Here is a 22,334-nt window from a genome sequence, read left to right as displayed (position 1 = left end):
TCAAGGTTGAAAGCTGGCAACTTGCTGTTGGTGACGTTCAATTTATGATGGGTTGTGTAGGGAACTGACGGATGTGTGGACAGAGCTGCAGGATATCCACGATGCATATGGACTGCGATACCAGTGGGGTGGCTCCCACAGCAACAAAAAACTTTTGTGCTCCTTGGGAATCGACACAAGGAATATTGTGAGTCTGTCAGTAAAGCTTTCTAAATAACAAAGCTGCTTAAAATGTAGTATTGGATTGAAGTGGTTCTGTATGAATACTTGCCTCTTAATTGTATAGCTGTGCTAAATATGGCTTTTCATAGCATACTGTCTTACAAGATAAAGTTCTTACACTTCCTATTGATATTAAAGTTTCATATACTTTTAATCATCATGTTTAAAATAACTTCATTCTCTTTAGTCTCATACATGTTTGGAACAACACTGAAACAATATTATAATCACTAAAACGGTGTGGCAGCACCTCTTAAGAAAATTTTCTTTTATCAGCTCTTTACAGGCAACAAGAAACAGCCCGTCATAGTACCCATGTATGCAGCAGGACTGGTAAGCTTTCTTGATGTGTTTTTTGTTTGTTTGTTTGTTTTTATAGTTGCCACAGCATTATATAGTGCAATACATTAAATAGCACTAAGCACCAAGTATGGAAGATGTGTCTGTAAGTTCAATTATGGTTTAGGCTTCAGTTGAAATTGAAATTGTACAAAAGAATAATGAAATACACAATTTCTGTGATGCGTGCATCACGAAATTTTAATATTTTAAATGAGAAAAGTATTGATCTACTCATTTCATAGAGCGATCTATTTATCTAACATGGTAGACTAGCTAGTCTAAGCATTTTATAAAAAGAAAAATTGATGAAGAAGTACATTAATGTGTAAATGGCAACAAAAAGTTCATATTGATTTTTAATTATTAAATACAAGACAGAGATGTAAAAATGTCAGTTGAAACTTGATGTGGGAGGCTAGGTGGTTAATTAGTAGTTAAAAATAATGAATGGACAACACAATAAATTAAAATATCAATTCAGAGCAGCAGTGGTGGGAAGCCCTGGCACTAAGACCAGATGCTTTAAAGAAAGGTTAAGAATGGGTGGGTAGCTGCAATATTCCTTTACTTGTGTGTAGATTTTCTCAACTCTCTGAAGCATTGCTCTTCAGGCAGTAGTTTTTCTGTGAGAGTGTTTATTGTTTGATTGCATCTTTATGTCCCCCGTATCAAAAGGTAAGCATAGTAATGCTTTGTAGTGTTACTGGCATATTAGTGAAGGACCCACGTATGGATTAATAAGGGGCCTACATATGGATGTGTGTAAAAAAAATAAATAAAAAAATCTGCAGTGTTGGTATCTGCACTTCCTAAGAATTCCAATTCTTCTAAAATGTGTTTTTCTTCTTTTCCTTCCCTTTTCCTTTTTCTCTTCCCTTCCTGCCTTTACACTCTGCTTCCAAGCCAATGGACTGTTTAGACATACAGAAAATATATTATGAAAAGTATTGCTGTATTGCCCCTAGTGTTAAATAAGAATAGCAAGTGTAATTTAGGTTTGTGTGGACTGTGAAGGAAAGCCAAGAAACCTGCTGTTGTAGGATCAGCTGTTTCCACCTAAGTCAATACTCTGCAGTTCTTGCTTGGCATTTCAGTAACAGTAAAATTATCCAGAAGATTTGCCTTTTTTGCTAGTTTGTATAGTACTGTCTATATATTTTATATATGTATGTTTGTGTAGCTTTTCAGAAAAAAAGAACGTGTGTGTGTGTTCTTTTTAAAACGGTCATTCACAAATTGAATACAAAACGGTTTCAGTTTTCTTTGTCTTAGTATAATTTAATCCGTAGGTTAATTTCCCAGAGTGACTTCTGTAGTTAATTCCTAGAGCAGTTGTTTTCTGATGTATCAAGGTCAGCATGGGCACCTCTTTGGATGTAAGCGTGGTATTCTGTTAAACCAGGAGATAATGCATCTCAGAGCAACCGCTGTTTTTTCGTGTTGCTGATTAATTATCTCCTCAGTTGTTCATATACTTAAGCATGTGATAAGTCAGGTGGAAATGATGTTACAAGTGAAGTGGCTTGATTCTTTCTCCTACTGCAGTACTTCAGATGTTTCTGTGCTGTCCAGAAGGGTCGGTTGGTGGTAAAATTCCAGGCTCCACTATCACGCTACAGAAATGTTTGTGAGACACCTGTCTTGATAGATTTCCTGAAATTATTTAAATTTGGTACTAACACATCCCATGTTGTGTTTTTTTTCATAGTTTCATCTTCAGACGTGGTTTGCCTATCTCGGGGTGAAACTTTGCCTATCTATAGACTTTTTTCATTCAGGAAGATCAAAGATTTTGGTCATCTTTTAGAGCTGTTCTTTTAACTTTTGAACTAAAGGCTGAAGTTTTGAACAACAACAACAAAGTATTTGTTTTCTTAATGCTTTTTAATGCATTTTTATCCACATCAATAATTATAGTTCTTCTTAAGATCATTCTACAAACTGATAATTTGACTGATTTCTTCTGAATTAGTTAATGGTTGAAACAGAATGAATGCACTCCCTTCCAGCGTCTGCAGTTCCTGAAATCTATACGTGTGTGCATATTTATGCATGCAGGCATGTGATTTTTCTATTTTGTTTTATTTTTAGGGTATGCTTGAGCCTACCAAGGAACCTTTGAAACCAATATCTGCAGCAGAAAAGATAGCTTCCATAGGACAGACACCTCCTGTATCACCAGAGATGAACACATGTGCATCTGATCAGTTCCAGGTAAAAACCAGATAGAGGGAGAGAGAAAAAGAATGAATGAGGGAAATAATGGAATGCCTTGCCTCTTCCTTCATATTTTAATTACTTAAGTTTTCAAAGGCACCTATATCAAAGGCAGGCGTTCCTTGCATCAGATTGAAGACATACTGTTGGATCTACTCTTCATGTGTGACTGGAAGGGAGTCCCCAAGATAAGACCACAGCAGTTGGTGGCCAACATTTAAGAGTCCTGATGACTTCTACTGATATATAGCAACTTAGTTTGATAAACTAAGTAATTCCTTCTGCTGATGTTCTCTTTTCTTTATCTAAAGCTTATTGTATTTTGACAGTGCTTGGTTTATGCTTTTTCCTTTTTCTTTCTGAGTACCATAAAAATTAGCCCAGTTGCCTGTAAAGGGCTTCTGGGTACAGTTGTTAAAAGCATGACTACCTAATTTTTTCATTATTGGAGTTCTGTGTCAGATTTTTGTCAATAATTATTCGTTGAACAGCTCCAAGTCACTTCTCTGGTTTCTATTGTTCAAGCCAGATACGGAATGAGTTCAGAGGAGCTTAAGAGTGAGCTTTTGAATCCTCTGAATTCTAAATTTTCTGGGTATTACTTTTGTTTTTCTGGTATTTTGACATTAGAAGACCTTTTATGTCATATGTTGTAGTGTGTCTGCTTGGCAGCTAGCTAGCATAATATACAGAGATGTTTAATTTTCTGTGTGACTATAATGGTGCTTGGCATGTATTCAGAGAAAGTCAGCTGTTTCTCTCCTTAGCACAGGTCTTGTTTTATCTGCCCAGCATTTGGTTACTTTGTACTTGTGTCTTCTGATTGCGGGCATTCCAGGATGAGTTGTCTTTGTGCTGTTTGTAACCTTAATTCTGGGTATAGTGATTTCCTTGCAGTCATTGCTTTGCTGTAGAGCAGAGCTGTAACTGATGTGCTTATGCTAGTGGAACAATCTTTTCCATTGTGTAATAGCAGTGTGTCAGTGGGCTCAGTACTGAGGTTGTTATTATAAAGTACTGTACATATTTGGTGACACTTCCTATATCTACTGACCCTCACGAATCCTGTAGTTGAACTGAGCAGCTGAAGTATGTATTAAAAACAAGTGATTTCTTCCACTCAGAGTGGTTACGATAATCTCATGTCCAACTTCTATATTTCAATGGATTTAGAGAATTTCACAGGCTTTTTGCAAAGTTCAGGTTTTTACTGGGAGAAGCACAGATTAAACCCTATAGCGTAGAGAGCTGCAAGAGCCTAGGATAGCAGTATCTTTGACATATCCCATCTTAGTTGCTTGGCAGTCCTTGTGCTGAGTGCTGAAAATATGAACCCCTACTTATTGAAGTCCACGTTTTCCTTTAGTCATGTGATTTGTACTTTTGGGTACTTCTGTAGCAGATTATCCAATTACTTGTCACAGCTGCTTGATTTTTCTTGCCCCTTAGCTTAATATTCTGACAAGTCCATTTCAGTTTGATATTTGTGACCCATCAATATGTATAAAAAGCTTTCATAGGATCTGTCTGCATTGCTGGCCCTAAATTATTTTCTTTCATTAAAAAAAAACAAATACTGGAAAAAGCTTTTGGGAAGGAGGTGAGTTAAAGCTCTAACCTTTAAGAACTCTAAGAGGCTGCAGTTAAGTGACATTAAGCTTCTGGGCATGGACAATCAACCATGGTCTCAGACATCTTGTTTCAGTCTTGACATTATATTCTCTTAATGCCTCGTGGTTTTAGCTTGCTTTTAGAAAAATAGTTTGCTTCACATCACACAGACTGCCTTTTAGGAATATTATGTGTTTTAATGATAACGAGAAAATGTATCCAAGCTTTCCAAAACATCTCATGAACTGTGCTATAAATATTAATTAATATGCAATAGAAATATAATAGGTGATTTTAGTGGACCCCAGAATTACTTATTCTAAACACTGGTAATTCAGGAACAATTGTATGCATCTTTGAGCTTAACTAAATAATTGCACATTAATCTGGTGGAATATCTAAATTCTTCCATTATCAAATGATGGTGATGGGTCACACTTGTATGCAGAAACTTCAGAATATTGGCTTCCTCATTTGGAAGAGAGATCTTGGTCAGCAGATTTCTGTGCTTTGCTTGGGAAAGAAGAAAAGTTCTCTTCTTGATAGCCCAACATTGCATCAGATCTGTGGCTGTGTGTGTATGATACTGATCAAATAAGATTGTGTTGATGGATAAGTGGAGGTGGGAGAAGCATTTGTAGAATCAAAGAGATACCTCCTTAGTTTTTAGGCTGTGGATGAATGGAGCAAATGGTGCATAAATTAAAATAGCATTTGAAATAAAGTAACTGTAAGAAAAGAATAAAATCGGCTGCAGTAATTTTTTCCTAGTTATTATATAAATTCTGTATGTTCTGGTCTCACTCCCTGCAGCAGATCTCATTTGCATTGTTTAGGCCATGGGAATACAGTGGGCAAATCTTCTGGGCCATTCAAACTGCAATGACAAGGTTTTGACTTGTCAAAAGAATACCATGACTGTCTTCTGTCAGTGCTACTAAAATATACTCCAATGCTTGTCAAAGAAGTTGCTGTCTGGGCTTAATGTTCTCTGATTTCTCCTGATTTGATGTTGTTCTCTGATTAGCGTAATTTAAAATTTCAATTACTTTCTTCTCCTGGCTTTCTTGCAAAAAGTTATATAAATATTTCAACTTTTTTCCTATTGTTTCAAAGCATCCTCTTTTCTGTTAGGAAATACCTATCTTTGATAGAGTTGAGTGGTAACTTTGTCCCAGCATACAGGATTACTTTGTGGTTCATTACCTGCTTAGCTTTACTTATTAAGATTAATGTTGGAATAGAAATCTGTGATGACTCAGTCTTTTCTAGAAAAAAGTTGCCAGTAATTCTTTTCTGCAGGTGCCTATTACGGCACATCTGCATGCATATAATGTGATCTCTAATTCTGAAGCTTGTAACAGAATATGTATCTTACACTTGCTGGCTGTTAGGGATTGAAACTTAATTAAACCTCATGGGGTGACAGTCTTTAAAAACACTATTAATTACGTAAGGGACCATCAGGACTTCTAACAATGACAGATGCAAACTGCCATGTAATTGGCCACCAGCCAGAGGCTCCATCATGGAACTGCTCTCCAGTTACACATGTGAGAAAGATCCAAGAATGTATGTAACTCTGACAGAGGGAAGAAATCTGCAGCTAGGAGATAATACAGGATATAAATATTCTGTTAGATGCAACTGAGTTGCTTAAAGTAGGTGGTGTCTACAGAAAAACACATTCCAGAGCTTTTGCAATTGTGCCAATGGCTACATACAATGAAATGTATGAGTTATGTCTGTGTGAGCCTTTTTCTGAAAGTCATGCTTATGGTACTCATTCAAGGGATCTATTTAAAGATTGGTCATACATTTGTATTACAGGTCTTCCTATCTTTCCTTCAGCTTTAAGACAGCAAAGTACTTCCCTTTAGAGGGGGGAAGGGATGAGGGAGGAGTTGGTTTTCTTGGCTAATCATTGACATGGAAACAAACACATTTTAGACTTTTGAATGTTAAGAAAAATCTTACATAATACCATTCTAAAATTACTGTGTGAAAGCATCTCTTCCTTTTGTCCAAATGAAACACGATGCAGTAAAATGAGCAGGCATTTTAGTTTTCTCTTCCTTATTTTCTTAACATTCAAAGTAATGGTCTAGCAGATAAGAGTATACTTTTTCTGTACTACGTCCTGTAATCTAAAATGGAGGGAGGAGCAAGAACAGTTTTCTTTTATCTCAACATTATTCTAGATTGGGTGCTTTTCTTTTAAGTGTGTTACTAAAATGCTAGTTGTGAATACAGCAGTCTAGCAGCCTTGCAGACTCTGAAAGACAGAAGATTATATTCCTATTTTCAGGACGTTTCCCTTATCTGAGTTCAGGTGCCTCGGAATAGTTACTTTTCTTAGGGCCAAGGAGATTAGAAACAGGAAAGTTTTCCTTTCTGGTTTATTGGCTTTTGTTTCTGCCCTCTCCCTTTGCTTTGTTTGCTGATGCGTGGACCAGGGCTTGCCAACATGTTGTGTAGGTGAGGTCTAATTCACTTGCCACCCCCTTTTTTGCAAGCAATTGAAGTCAGCAGAGTGGCCTCATCCCACAGAAACAGGTAGTATGTGCAGTATACGTACTGATTTGGAGTCAGATATCTTTTTTTCCATTTTAGGAAGAATTCATCACATCCTTTGCCCTCTCCTTAGCAAGTCTGAGAATCATGTAATCATTAAAGTGAAAAGCTGAGCCAGCCATTGGTATCACCTTTTCCATGCAATACTGTCATGGACTTATCAGGACTCTTCAATCCTGACTTGGTCTTTTGACAGTATCTGAGAACTGGTAGGAAACTACTCTGTTTCGCTTTAGCTCATTTTGTTCACTCCAGAGGACTACTAAATTATACTGGCCTCCATTTCTTTCTTAATTTGATTTAAAAAAAAGAAGGAAACCTCTATTTAGTGCTAATATATTTTAGGTGCAGCAAACTTTATACAAGCTATTAATCATAGAGATCATAACTTAATCTCAGGTATAGCTTCTACACTGGTAACATGCTTTTTTCCATCCAAATCATTTCAGTGCCAGTAATTTCATTACCAGAGCAAAGTAAAAAATGTAGCATCAGCTCCTTAAGCTCCTTCGGGTGAATATTGTCATAGTTGTGTTCCACAGTATTGGAAATATTTCCAAGTCACTAAGCAGGAAAGGTTTTCCTAGGCAAGGTTTTACTCTAAGTAAATGCAGAAGTCTCCAGTTCCCTTTTCTTTCCATAATCACCTATTTTCTAGCAAAAACCTTTTATAATTAGCTGAATTGTACAATGCTAGCTCAGTTTGCTGCAGTGTTGATTCTTGAATCTGAATATTATTTCAGTATTGAATAATAAATTTTTGAAAGTAAAATGAATAGCCCAACTTTCTATAAAAGCAAACACAGGGCACATCTATGCCACTGAAGTGATGCATTTTGAGTAATGTTGTGGAGAACTTCAATTTCTTTTCTTCTGCAAGTGTTATTTTTCTGTTAGTTGTATTAAACTTGGGAAGTTGAATTCACTGGGGGTAGAATGGTAATTAAATACACAAAAGTAGGAAGATCTACTTTTTCAGGCATTTATGATACTATCCTATTGGTCTGTGTTCTGAGAATACAGGACAGCACTTGCAAGTTGCTAAACACGCCTTCCTTGTAAAACAAATGTCCCTGCTGCTTGTTTAATTTACTTGTGTGTATGCATACGCAGAAAGACTGAACAAGAGTAAATGGAAAGACAAGGATGGACCCACAGAAGGAGTCAGTTTCCATGTTCCTCTTGTTAATCTTCCCACTGGTTTAAATATTGAAATGATTTAATCACAAAGGGATAATGAATTTGTTGTTTTTTTTTCTGATGAACTTTTTCGTGGATAGTTTATCTTTCATGTGTAAGGTTTCTGTCTGTTAAAACAAAAATCCACCAGATACAGTCATGCACTATTTCATAGTAAATAACTAGATTTGTCTATAATTGGGTTACAGCATGGATATAGACAGCTTTCACTAATAACCCTATTCTGAAATTGTCCTCTAAATTGCATATACATGATTCTGTGCAAAATGCTTTGTCATTTGTGAAAGTAATATTAATTTAACTTTCAACTATGCCTTACTGGTTGTCTAATATATATGTTTTAGTTAATTTGAAAATCCTGTTTGTGACCTAATCCGTACTGTTGAGAATTTACTGAGACTTCCTATAGTAGAGCAAATCTTCTGTGGATCTTTAGTGCATATTATGAAAATATGCCCCTTGCAAAAGTTGGGGCTTGCTCGTTCGGTTGTCTTTTTAGTACTTAGATGCCAAAGAATCTGTTTTTTGAACTGCTTTGCATTGTTGAAACATGAACTGACTATAAAATCTGATTTCTGACTTTTCAACTCTAGGAATCTCTACCACCTGTCCAGTTTGACTGGAGTAGCAGTGGCCTTACTAACCCTTTAGATGGTACGTCTCTCCGTAGAGCCTCTAGCGCCAGAGCTAGAGATAAGAAAACTACAAAGTTCAGACAAACATCTATCTGCTGATTATTTTTTTAAATATATACACACACATATACATGAATATATATATATATATATAATTTATTTCTTACTCCTATCTTTGGAAATTCAGGCTTTCTTTCTGATTAACTGTGCTGCTACGTGAAAAAATTATGTAGTCTGAAAAATACCAAGTGAAGTATGATTTTAGATTTGTGCCATATGCTAATTACACAGTGGCAATATTAACATTTCATTATAAATAACTGCTGATTATAATGAAACCCTGAATAAATGAACATTTTAGAGTGACAAGTTTTTCTTTGTAAGAATATTTTTCACTGATGAACTCCCTCCTTAGACATCCTCTGAATCACAAACTTGTATACAGTGGCTACTTCAAAGCACAATATTTTAACTGCAAACTGTTTGTGAAAGATGAACTTGACCTGATAGTTTTCAGATTTACAGATATTTTTTTATATTTAAAAAATGTGACATCATCTGTTTTACTTGTGCTTGCTCTCAGTAGTTAATAGAGCTGGTAGTTTAGTTAGTAGAGAGTAGTTAATAGAGCTAACAGACTGAGAAAATCATCAACATATTGAACAGGTAGCTACAAAGTTATTTCTATCTATAAATGTATATAATTATCACTTAGAGCCCTTTGCCTATGTCTGTTTTAATAGCAAAAAGCATTGTACCACCACCGCCAGTCTCAGAAATTACAGACTAGAGATCTTAAAAGAAAACAATACCTATAAGGGGAGCCTGCTAACAACGGTTAATTCATAATGTATAAGTTCTTCAAAAGCAGGCAAAAAAAAATTGCATCTCTTGATGCTCTGGCGTTGCCTCACGTTGCAGAACATGTGGGTTGTACTAGTTTGGATAGCAATATCATGGTGCTGAAGGAAAGCCTGGATGGACCCTTTTGCTGTTGTCTAGTGTCTTACTACTTTAGTCAAATCATCGTGCTTTCTTTTTAACAAGCAACTTCTTTAAAATGTATCTTGGGTTAATTTCTGTTTCAGTACTAAAGGGGAACAGTATAATTCACCAGTGAAGAACTGGGTGTAAGAGTGGCATTCATTAACATTGATTAGTCATAATCATTTTCTTGGTTCTTGGCTATTTGGGGACCTGTTAAGTCTTCTTGATGCAAGAATGACTGGCAATGTCATTGAAGGGAGAAGTCCAGTATTTCCTATCTATCAGTTGATGCATATATTGTTTCCCTTTAATTGATCACATCTTTCTCTCTGGGTCTTGCTGGTTCTTTTTCATTTTTAGATTGAAATAAATGTTTCTATTTTAAAGTTCCTAGTGTTGATTTCCTTGCTGCATTGTACATGAGGAAATGTGCACTGAATTAAGTTGTTAACATTTTAGAAGGTATAAACTAATACTGTAAGCATTGTTTTCATGTCAATTTTTAAATTGTGTACAGAGTACTAATTATAACTTGCATGTTCAAGTGTGTGTCTTACCCCTTTTTACACATAAACCCCTCCCTTGGCTTACCTTCTATATGGCTGCCTACCAACACGGTCACTGAATTTCAAGCTAGTGGAGGTTCCACTCTTCTGAACCTTGATTTCTTTGGGCCCGTGGATGACAGTAGCTCTAACAGCACCACCACAATCCCAGGTCAGCAGAGTGTTAAAACCACAACTTTAGTATAACAACTTACTAAAAGCATGAGCACATCACTTGACTTTCCTATAAACAAGGAGAAATTTTACTTTGTTTCTCTAAAATGTCTCTCTACTGCATTTTTCCTTTAATCTGTGTTCTATTTTCTGATGTTTTATATCAAGTGCGAAGTATTTAAAAGGTACTGTCAGCTCTGTATTGTCACGCTGGAGGAATGAATGGCTCTTTTGCTCTTGCAACTAAGATGTTAAAACACTTGTTTCAAAGGGGAAATTTTGAAAGTTAAATTTTCCAAGTACTAAGAATGACTGAAAAATGTAGATGTGACTATTTAAAAAAGAAATTAAAATTAGGCTTGTTTCCTCTTCTAAGTGAATGTCTCCAAATTACAGAATTATAATGTTCATTGAAGTTGTGTGAGTAACCCAGATGATATTGTCTTCTACCTGGAGACTAAATTTTGTCACGTCTGAAGTGCTAGTGTTAATGATAGGGGGAGAAAAAAGTGTTTTAACAGCATTCATAATAGCAAAATAAGGATAGTTGCATGTTTGTGGGGTGTTAGAAGCTCATGAATGCTAATTACAAAACTAAGGCACTTCATCTGCAACTTAATAAGGAGATGAAAATATTGCTTTATCCTTCCAATAAAATGTGAAAGTAATTGAATTTGGTTTTTGTATGGTTTTGACATGCTTTTATATGAGCCTGTGAAAACCTACACTTGGAATAAATTTCTTCAGGAACTTAATGGGACCCTCTGGAGGTTTCTCTTGGCGCATAGTCCGAGCAGATAAGGCAAATACTCCTTCAGTCCAATGCCTAGCAGCAATTGGGAAGTCATAATGATCACATTGCTCATAGGAATGGATTGTTAGTTGTTTCTTTTTATTATATTTATTTTGTTGATTTTTTTTGTCTCGGTTATATTTTAGGAAACTATTTTTTAAACCAATTTTGAGGCTTTTCAGTATTTTTTTTTAGAAGTGCTTATGATTACAGTTGTATTTTCTGTTTTTAAAAAACTTTCTCACTTTTGCTATTTGATCATGGAAGGCAGTTTTATGACATCCCACTCCAAACGTGGTCTTGTTCCACTCTTGAGAAATGTCCTTCTCAGGTGAAAGGTAGCAGCAGGTTTGTCGTGAAAGTGACAGGTAGCAAATTTGAGAATCTTGATTTTTCATAGATTCTTTCCTAAGTGCTTGCAAGTCTATTGACATGTAATTCATCAGTACCTAGTGCACGTGCTGCACATGCAGTCACATGTTCCTGTGGCCTGCTGCTGCTGCTCACCTGAAGTCACTACTGGAGGAATACCATGTCAACCTTTTATTGCCCTCATTTATTTAGTCTGTTGTTGTTCCATCAGTTGCAGGTATTATCACCTTCCCTGGTATGCCCTGTAGTGTCTGTTTTTAGTTTGTTCTTTTCTTTCCTCCTGACTTGTTTCTGGGAAAGTCATTTGTTTCTTGGCTTGCAGCTCATGTGTTTGTGTGTGTGTTTAGGAGCTTTGTGTGGGGTTTGGTTGGCTAACTTTCCTTCAACATCTCATTAAGGTTTTGCAGTGCTCTCCTTAGCTATTCTCTGATTGAATAAAATGGAGAATATGCAACTCTTATTAAAATATATTAAAAAAAATCAGATTAAAATCAAAACACAAATTATCTTTTATCAGTAGCAGAAGTTTGTTACATCTCTGAAGACCTTTGTTTTACTTACGCTAGAGCTATGCTGTGTTTTTTGCAGTCTGATCTAACCAGTAGCCAAAATAATGCTCCATAAAAATTTGCATTCTATGTCGTGATCTTAGAAGTCACTCATTTCTAGTATGTTCCCCCAGATTTACTGTGTTGTTCTATTTTTCACATTGAAAGTTTAACATAAATGTAGAAGAATAAACGGTGTGTAGTGGAATAGTAAATTGAGCAGTGGCATTACATTGCAATGAGAGAGAATTCAGGACCATAAATGTCTGAATGATGTCATTTATAACGTTGCATTTAACGCCTGCTTCAGAGTTGCATGTCAAAGAACTCCTCATTTCATTTGGTTTTACAATTTGTACCTTAATGGGATTTCACAGGCTTCTGCAAGTCAAAGTGTATATCTTCGAGTCTTCTTCTCCCTGTTTGAAAGTGGATATCTTATGGAATATTTGGTCTTGTTCCTTTTTCCATGTTCTGTAAACATCTGACAGTACTTAAAGTCATGGTAACCTGGTCTCAGTACAGTACATATTTTGATGTTTCACATGAAACTGGCTGAAATTCATTTTGCAAATCCAGACTGAAACATGTAGGTTGAAGGGAGAGCTGATTATTTTCTCATAAACTCACATTAAATTGAGCAAATCCTTCCCCCTGCCTCCACCTCTCCATCTTAACCAGATTATTTTCTTAATTTTCCTTTTGAATTAGCTTAGTTTCCACACAATTAAGAAGTATTACCACTTGTATAGAAACAAGGAAAGCTCAAAACAATGCTTGTGAAGCATGCATGTAAAGCAGGCATGATGAGGGTTATTATCCTCATATTTGCAAGCACAGTGCTGCAATTACTGGGTGGAAAAGGAAGGACAGTAGGCACAGGATTTTTTTGTTATTTAATCAGCTCTTGATATCTCAGGAGTACTTCTATAAGTATGCCTTGATCTGAGTAAGCAGATTGAGAAAATCACCACCATACCAAGCTATACATACTAGTTTTCTGTTAGATACCAACATGTGACTGTCACATTTGAGGGTTTGCAACATTTGTTCTGCAGCAGTATAAAATGCTTCTGTGTTGTCCATACCAGCATTATACTCTTTCAGAATGCAGGCATCTACAAGACAAGATGCTTCTGTCCAAATTTTCACTATTTTTTAAAGTTATTTGTAATTGAGGATGATACATGCGTGCACACTGAAGCACACAATAGCTGCAGATATAACTAGAGAAACATCAACAATTTGAAATGCTCCTGAGTATTAAGATGTGGTATAGTAGTCTTAAAATATTTCAGTAATGTCAACTGTTGACATCTGCTAATTAATATATATTTTTTAATCGAAATGAATTTGCAACACACAGTGTCAAAATACAATGTCTGACCTAAGACAACTGAAACTAGCAAATCCAGACTGAAGTTTCAGTGTATTGCTTTTGCATCACAGACCTCACTACAGTGCATGCCCGTGTTGTGTAATCTGTCACTAAAACAGCTGGTCACTGTTAACCATCAGCATTCTTTTAATAGAAACAGTTGATCTGAAGTAATCAAAACAATCTCTTTTAACATAACTGGCATTTTACAGGTATTTTGCTATAAAAGGTAAATCAAATTGTTTACTCTTAGACTGAGACCTTGTATGCCAGACTCCATCCAAGGATGGTGTATTTTGTGATACAGCTGTAAAAGCTACTGAAAAAGGGTGGGGAGAGAAGATTTGCTGTTTTAGAAACAGGCATGTTCTGTCGTGTTCTTTTCATGTATCTTGACATTTCAAGTGATTCAGATGTTTACAGAAAACAGTCTCTAGAAAGCTGATGTGTGGCTAGTTATGGCTATCTTTGTCACCAACCATCACTGATTATTATTTTATACTGTAAGGTGTGGATCCTGAGTTGTATGAATTGACAACCTCAAAACTGGAAACTTCCAATGCAAGCAGCAGAGTGACTGATGCATTTGCAAGACTCATGTCCACAGTAGAGAAGGCAAGCACGTCCACAAGGTAAATAACATTTGTTGTACTTTTTTTCCTGAGGAATGAATGATTATGCCACTCAAGAATGAACAAAATGTTTAAGATGTAAGTCAGAGTTGCAGACTGCAAACATCAGATCTGTACTACTGTAGTTCATACTTTGTTTTATCACCAAAATCTAAACATGGGAAACAGTTTGTGAGCTGACAGAAGCCACCACAGTTAACTTGAAAAGCTAGAACCAATGACTTAACTGGAGGGTAAAACTTTCTGAATAACAGAACTGATTCCTAAGAATCAAAGGGTAAACAGAAGCTCACAGTTCAAGCTGCAAGGACTTCGACAGATGCCTCTCTAGGTCTTCTACATAGTTGCTAGATAGAAATATGGTTCCATCACCTGTAAAAAAAAAATGTTGGTGATCAAACATCAGATTTGTTTTGCTGTTGCAAGTTACTTTTCAGGAGCTAAGACATAGCTCACGTGGCTGGTTCGTTATATCCCTTCTGCTTCATGGAGCTCTCACAAAATTCTTCTGTACTTAGCTCTGTAAGTAGAGTTTATAAACTCTTTAGATGTCAGATGTCTTCCTTAACGTCTGGCCTGTTGGATAGGTAGTCTTTCACTTCTTAAGCTCGAGTGCTTGGGTTTATGTTTTTAATATACATCTTAACGGTGGAATTGTGAACTGTCTTAATATATAGCTAGCAACTGTGTATACTAGAGATACTCAGATTCTCACACAGTAAAATGCTCTTACTGTCGAGGAAGCACACATCTATTTTATAGGCGTGTATTTTATAGTTGCTCTGCAACTAATTGCAGGATATCCTCTCTGAGCTTCAGGGCTCTATAACTAAATAAATGAGTTTCCATGCAGCATAGCACTTAAAGCACATGGGTATAGCTGAATAGAATTGCAGCATATATAAGGAGTAATAATGATTGGAGATAGCAGCCTTGTTTAAAGTAAGTAAAACTAACATTTTCACAGCTCTTTTAGAACATATTCTTTCACTGAGAAACAATCTTGATAGTTTTCCTGTAATAAAAACATTCAAAGTGAATGCTGAATAAAAGATCAACAGTCCGAAATTTCAAGAGAGAACCAGTAGAGGGAACTCCTTACCTCAGTGCTGATTTTTCCTCAACTTCTGGATTGCCTTGCTTCTATCTGTGGAGGACATATACTTCTTGCAAAGATAAGGCAGTGGGAAAGTCTGACTCTAACTAATCAGCAAATGTAGCAATAGTTGGAAGTATTTTAGTAGTATATCCAAAGTAACCACAAACGTGCAGCAGGTATACAAATCCAAATGTTGTTATTGTCTTTATCCCTCTTCTTAGATTTCTGTCTGCTTGCTTGGCAGACCTGTAAGATCTGTTTGTTTTTTATTTACAAATGAGCAGTGCAGTTTGCTTTGCCTATGAACACTGACCTTCATTTTTCTATATTATTTTCTTTAAGGGTGATTTTTTGTTTGTTTGTTTTTAAATGCTTCCACATAACACTTGGAACTTTTAGTTGCTCTGTTGAAGCTCAGACTAGATATCACAGCTCTTCCTCAGTTCTGGAGAGCATTGCTTGGTAATGCAAAAAGGTTCTAGGTTGATATCATAGAGATACAGCTGGCTGTAGGGAAAGGTTGGAGGCCTCAAATGTGCCAGTTATGTTCAGATATATGCAGATGAGCTGCTTTAAAGCAGCTGTTTTCAATGATAAAAAGTTTTGTGTGTTTCTGTCAACTCTGTATCTTTAAGTGTTTTTTTAATCTTTTCATATGTGCTGGAAAAAAAAAGTCTATCTTGAAAAACTAAAACCTTTAGAGAGATAAGGTCTCGTCTCAGCAGTATGCCACACATGTTGGAGTGTGTTAGCTTTGTCCAGTAAAATTGCTTTTCTTTTGAATTTTTTATTCATAACGAACCTAGAGCCCTGGTGGTAGGGTAAAGCCAGCTCAACAAAGATGGCCCACATGCACTAGGATGGAAACAGACTTAACCGTTCCCAACAAATTGGGGGAAGATGTGGCCAGTGGCTAAGCATCGCTGTGATGGCAACTTCAGTTGTGCTAAGACTACCCCATATCTATCTGTAAATTGTCTAAATTCAGGATCTTTGAGGCTAAACTTTAGAGGGAAGTACCATTTTAGCTTGTAGGGTGAATACCCTGAATGAATAATACCCACAGTATAATGAAGATGGACAGTATATTTTTGGTTGGATTGTCCAGATGGTATAAAGACACCCAATAAATTAGGAAGGGCTTACCTGTCGCTGAAGGTCAAGGCTCACCTGAAACTCCACACAGGAGGGATTTCCAACAAGAGATCCTTCCCCAGTGGTGGTCAGCCCTTACATGGGGTCTGGGAGAGGTGGAGCCAGACTCCACCCCTTCTGGTCACACAGGTGCATTGCCTTCACCTGTGCTCCTGTGGCTGACTCAGTGCTCACCCTCCAGTGGTCAATCAGTGGTTCAGGCCATGATTCAGCAGTTCCCATACACAGCTATAGGAAGCCATCTTTCTTTGAAATGGCTCTGTCTTTTGTAAACTGATCCAACTTGATGTTGGAAGATGACTTTCTCAGAAAGGAAGAGTAGGGAGAGGAGGGGGAACTTTGCAGCTTGAGTATGACACCTTGAAGGTGCCATGAATATTGAATGGCAGCACTACAGTGCAGCCTTGCCCAATTCTGTTGAACTGGCAGAGATCAAAAGTTCATCTACTAACGTCAGGAAGGAAAGCAGAGCGCTGATGCCATTCCAAGAAATGGCTGAAACCCTCATTTGAACTGGAAATACTTCATGTGGGTAGTGTTGGACGTAGCAGACTAACTCTAAATTAGTGATTCTTAAAGTGCATTTCTCTAACTCATTGTTGCTATTTGAGCCTGGCCCTTTTGGTCATATCCTCAAAACCCTTTGGAAGTGCAAGTGATCACTGAAATCCTGAAAGACTGAATGCTGCAGGAAGAGGTTAGGTAAACTGGAACAGTGACTGACACACCAGCAAAGCATTACGTGTTTCTCACTGAATCTTCTTCCAGCAACTTTTGTGCCTGTTGGTCTGGCTTATTTCTTGCAGCTTGGTACTAATGTACCATTAAAAAAGAAAGGGGAAAAAAAACCTACATGCCAACAGGTAGAAGACCAGGTACAATTGTTTGGGGAAAGGTATTCCCTCAGTTCCCTGTCTTGGGAAGAAATGTAACCTGATGTAAGAGAAGAGGTGGAGAGGGCAAAGTATTTTCCAGAAGGTAGTTTTAAAATCTTAATGACGTTAATGTAAAACTAGTCTGCAGTGATGATGATGTTTTAACTCTCTATAAACTTAAGATCATGAGTTATTGTTTAGGGTAGCCCTGTGATATTTACTGCCAGAGGTGCTGACACGTCTATTACCCAGAAAGGGTGATTGTGGAGTCCAGTCTTACTCCAGTCTTCTGGAGGACCCTCTACCAAATAAAATGCAGCACTGCCTCCAAGACCCAGCAGTACCATTTCTTAGCATGACACAATTGCACAGAGGAGGAAGAGGCATATAAATAGCAAGGAGTGTGTGAGCTCCATCTTGCTGCCTGATTACAATTGCAGGAACTCCTTTTAATCAGATCTCTGAGTCAGCCTTCTTCCTTTGGCTTCCTCTGTCAAATTCTCCTTTGTTAGCTGTAAGTTCTCGATCACCAGGAGTTTGTACCTTTAAAGAGGCTTGTGGTAAGTGATTACTAATAGTGGCACCAGATACTGATAACACAGTGGTGGGTGACAAACACATTTCAGCAGCTCAGAAATAGTCCGAGTGCACACAGCACTGACAGTGAAGCTGTTTGAGAAGGCTGCACGTATTGGCTCTGCTTCTTCCGTTGGTAAATCCAGCACACAGCTTTGTTTATCCTCCAGAATTTGGTAGTCTGCCTAGTCAGTGGCTCATGAAATTCCACTGCAGCAGAGAAAAGAAAATACTGCTATTCTAGCAAAAGAAAGTCAGATTTAGTATTTGTAGTGCCTCGTCTTGAGATCTTTCATCAAGTAGAGATTTCAAGTAGCAAACAAAACTGATAGCTCAGTGTCAACACAATGATCAGTGATGTCAAGGAAGAGTTTAACTCCAGCTTTTTCTCTTGTCCCTTTAGCCAAGAAATTCTGAGACTGCTGCTGAAGGCAGCACATAGCTCCTTGCTTTCTCCTGTTCTCTCATCAGCTCAGGGAACAATCCTGATGGGTGCTGACAAAAAAAAAAAAAGATGCATGACTACGTGTTGTTCTGTGGTTGGTGTAGTGATTGCCTTCTCACAGACACAGCTGAAAATTTATAGTTATCCATAAGATATAGAAAGGAAATTTCTGAAATGCTCTGTGGAAGCATTTCATTTGTTTCTAGCCTTTTGTCTCAGGTTTTCATTTGGTGGCAGGGGAGCTTCTTAGCAAGGATTTACAATGTCATTGTAGGTTACTGCTAGTGCCTTTTTTTTTCTTGTTAATATTTGGCTTTCTAGTAATTGCCAGGATTCTTCAAGATAAAGCACCAGGTGTGAGTGTGTGGACAGTAGATGGGATCTTCTATGTCTGTTTGAGCCATTTTACTTAGGAAGTGTGAGTTTCTGGCCTAACAGTGAGAACCAAGAAACACGGGTTTCAGATTCTTTATACATTTGTGCTCGTTAATTCTTGTGAATAATGCAGAAGACAAAGTAAATTCCAGTGGTTCCCCCAACTGCTGTATGCATCATTATGGTTACACATGCTACCACACTTGAAAGCAAGTTAGCTGCAAGTTGTGAGCTACCTTTTGCTGATGATGAGACCCTGGGGGGGAAAGAGGTTGGGAATCATGTTGTAGAGAGGTTTAGTATATAATCTGAGTGCAGTTGTGTTGGAAACACATCCTAAGTACATTTCTATTACTTTTTATTTTTAAAGGAGTATGCCTGGAACTTTTTAATGACCTTTCTGGATTTTTCTGTTCTATGTTGAAAGGTTATGCTGAACTTAGGCAGCTTAAAGTTAACACTCCTTTTGTCTTAGCTCTAGAATATGAGTATGGCAGTTCCTTCAAGTGAATAGTCCCAGAATGGCACACTGGAGCTTGCCTACCCCCAGATAAATTAGCATCTGAATAGGAAATCATTTCTCCTTATTGCAGCAGTATTCAGGAACATTTTGCTGCCTTCCATTGAACGTTCTGTTGGTAGGCAGGTATGTATTATAACATTAGCCTAGCTTCAAATAGCTTACCAAAGTGGCTGTCTGTGGGAGACAAACTGACAGAACATTGCTTCAAGTGATCCATCGGGTTGCAGGTACTAGATTAATGCACTTCTTTCTTTCCTTCCCAACAGGAAGCCTAAAAAGGAAGAACACCTTAGTGAAGAAGCTGCCAAGGTGATTTCTAGCCTTCCTGACTTAACTTTCATGCATGCCAAGGTGTTGATGTTCCCAGCCACATTAACACCTTCAACGAGCTGCCAAGAAAAGGTAGACTAAAGTGATGTGAATTGGACGTTTTCTATTCATTTTTTCTCCCCTCTATGGGTCATAAAAAGCAATCTTGCTTTAATTAAAAAATATAAATAAAAATCAAGTTCAGATGATTTGTTGGTAAGCAGCACTAGAAAGGTATACATAGTTATGTATATTTATTTACATACTGAAGTCCTAAATTTATATTAGAGAAAAATGTAAATAACTGGGGGTAAATCTTTTTGAAGATCTATTCTTTTTGTTGTGCTGGGGTGTATACATTTCTGTCTTTGTGAAATACACTGGTGGTGTCCTTCTTACAAAACTTCAAAAGGTTTCAAATTCTATATATATCCTTGAAACACATAATGCAGAACTTCAGCCTTCACAATGCGTGAAGTCCCCCTTAACAGTTTTCAGACTGCATCGAGTGTCTTTTTCTTTCCTGCATATATTAAAATATTTTTTGGTGGGAAAACAGAAGGTTACATTGTGGGGTTTCATTTGTTTTAAAACCTGATATTTTCTCTTCTGGTTTAACAAGCTTAGGATGTGCTCTTCCTTTTCTTCTCCCCCTTCCCTTCCCTGGTCGATTGGTTGGCTGATCAGTTTTTGTTCTCAAACTGCAGTAGTATGGTTCTGTCAGTCACTATACGGCCTTTTGAAAGGTATGCTGTCAGTAACTTCTGGATCCTTGTCTGAAGGTTGTCTACTTTTAATCAGTTTGATTTGGAAAAGAAGGACCAAAACTATATGAATGTCTTACAATGAAATTTATCTGTTAAAAATTCTTATGTTCTGTTGTACCACTATTTCTGTTTGATTTTGCACAGTGTAAAATGACATAATCATAGATTGCTATGGTTTTAGGCTGTATATACAGTAAAAACTATGGGTTGTAAATGTTTGGGGAAATTCCTATGGAAAAAAGAGAGCTATGTAGAAGAACCTCTAAAAAGGTCAATGTGCATGCCCAAGGTCTTTTGAGATTTAAGTGTGTAAATTTCCTTTTAGCTTACACAAAATAAAATAATTTAAAAGATATATATGTATACAGTCTGCTTTCTTTTTATCCAGAATGTATACATTATTCCTGTTTCTGTTGATGGTAAGACTGATGTCTACCCCGTTAACTGTAGAACCGCCTCATTTTTGTTACACAGTCCTGTGATACACATCTGTCAGGGTCCTGTGGAAGGAGAAGCAGACTTCTCTTCAACTGTCCTGTTCCTTTGAATGTGGAATGGTGTAGCCTCCTATTTCTGCCTCTGACTTTCAAGGTGCTGTGGCTCAGGACATGCTGGTGTTTGAGATAAGAGACTTCTTCAAAATAACAGGCAATGCTGGACTGCAAGAAACACAAATTCAGGTGATATGGGGACACCAACTTTTGCCAGTTTCCTAGCTAGGATTAAAAACATAAATGTAGCATTCACCAAAGTTTCTTAACATATTAGCTTGCACTGTAGCTCTTTCAGCAACTTCTCCTCAGAGGATATCTCTGAGCTGTTCGGAATAGAGTCCACAGGTACAGGATGCTCTTGGTGTGGTTGTTCTTTGAGGGCACTTCGTGTGGGCAGAGAGATTATGCATCTAACCTTTTCTATGCACACAGCTCTTTCAGTGGGAGTCACCAGCAGTTCATCAGCTCACAACCACTTCTGAGAAGCCTCTAATGCGTTTCTTCCCTCTTTGAATTCTTTATCCTCTGACAGCGCTTGGATCAGAAAAGGTAAAGTTTGAGTCTGACGTTACTGGCTGATAAGCTGAAACGTTGTCCTTGTGGATTTTTCTCTTGTAGGAGCCCTCTTGAAAGATTAGTACTGGATGGAGTTCTGCCTTGGTGAAAAACTACTCTTGCCTTCCAGTCAGCGTGGCAATGTGCAGTGCCCTAGTAAAAAAAAAAAAAAATAAAAAAAATAAAAACCTGCCCCCTTTTGTAGTTCAAAAGATTTATGCAAAAGCCAGCTGCTTTACCATATACATCCAAAAAGCATACGTTTGCTCTAGCAAATTTTCATTACAGCACTGACTTCGTGCCTGTTTCACCTCAAAATTTGCTTTGCTATTCTCATAGGTTTAGCATAGTATTCTTTGATGCCTGCTTACTGCATCGTTCAGTTCTGTTTGGCTGCTGTAGGTTAAAAACAGCCCTTTTGTTCTTGTAACTGTAGTGTGTCCCTCAGAGCTGGAGCAGTGGTATAGCTGCAGCACGGAGCTATAGCTATTGTTCCAAGGAGAATATGTTTAGGAGCTGACTCATGATCCTTGTCTGGCAGCGAATGGACTGAAGTATTAAGGAGAGGTGGGGGTGGAAGTGCCAGCTGCAAGTTGATCTTTAGTCTCCTCACAATTGCCTCTAGAGGCAGCTGCCCATTTGTCTTACCAGCCCCCAGTGCGGTCCTAGTGGCCTGCTGTAAATGGGGGAAGGGAAGGGGATGACAGGGGAAGGGATTTCTGCTTTGAGTGATGAACCAATCTGACGCTCTGTGAAACCTGGTGCTACCCACAGTGTGTTTATGGGGGTTTTATGTTGTTTCTGCCAAAAATGAAAAAGAAAAAATTGCTACTCACAGACCTTCTCTTCGCTGAAAAACATAAATCTTCCATCTAAATTCAGCCTTTTGAGATGGGTGCTGTTTGCCCTAAAAAAGCAGTGTTGCTTTGCA

The 22,334-nt window shown here is 37.5% G+C and overlaps 1 protein-coding gene across 1 annotated transcript in view; it reads left to right on the top strand.

The window, feature by feature from the left end:
- The window catches only part of AFTPH (aftiphilin), a 43,171-nt gene extending 22,809 nt beyond the window's left edge, over window positions 1-20,362 (top strand). The window contains 8 exon segments of the mRNA XM_065739587.1: window positions 61-187; window positions 499-555; window positions 2,656-2,778; window positions 8,760-8,820; window positions 10,334-10,364; window positions 10,366-10,505; window positions 14,107-14,230; window positions 19,545-20,362. Of these exon segments, the coding sequence (XP_065595659.1) occupies window positions 61-187; window positions 499-555; window positions 2,656-2,778; window positions 8,760-8,820; window positions 10,334-10,364; window positions 10,366-10,505; window positions 14,107-14,230; window positions 19,545-19,689 (808 nt within the window). The 3' untranslated portion in view covers window positions 19,690-20,362.
- The last annotated feature ends 1,972 nt before the right edge of the window (window positions 20,363-22,334 follow it).

This window comes from Cyrtonyx montezumae, unplaced genomic scaffold (genome assembly GCF_038088225.1).
Source record: "Cyrtonyx montezumae isolate F1298 unplaced genomic scaffold, pur_monq_1.0 scaffold_24, whole genome shotgun sequence".
Taxonomy (NCBI): Eukaryota; Metazoa; Chordata; class Aves; order Galliformes; family Odontophoridae; genus Cyrtonyx; species Cyrtonyx montezumae.
Note: the sequence above shows the minus strand (reverse complement) of the source record. Positions and strands in the feature narration are given on the sequence as shown.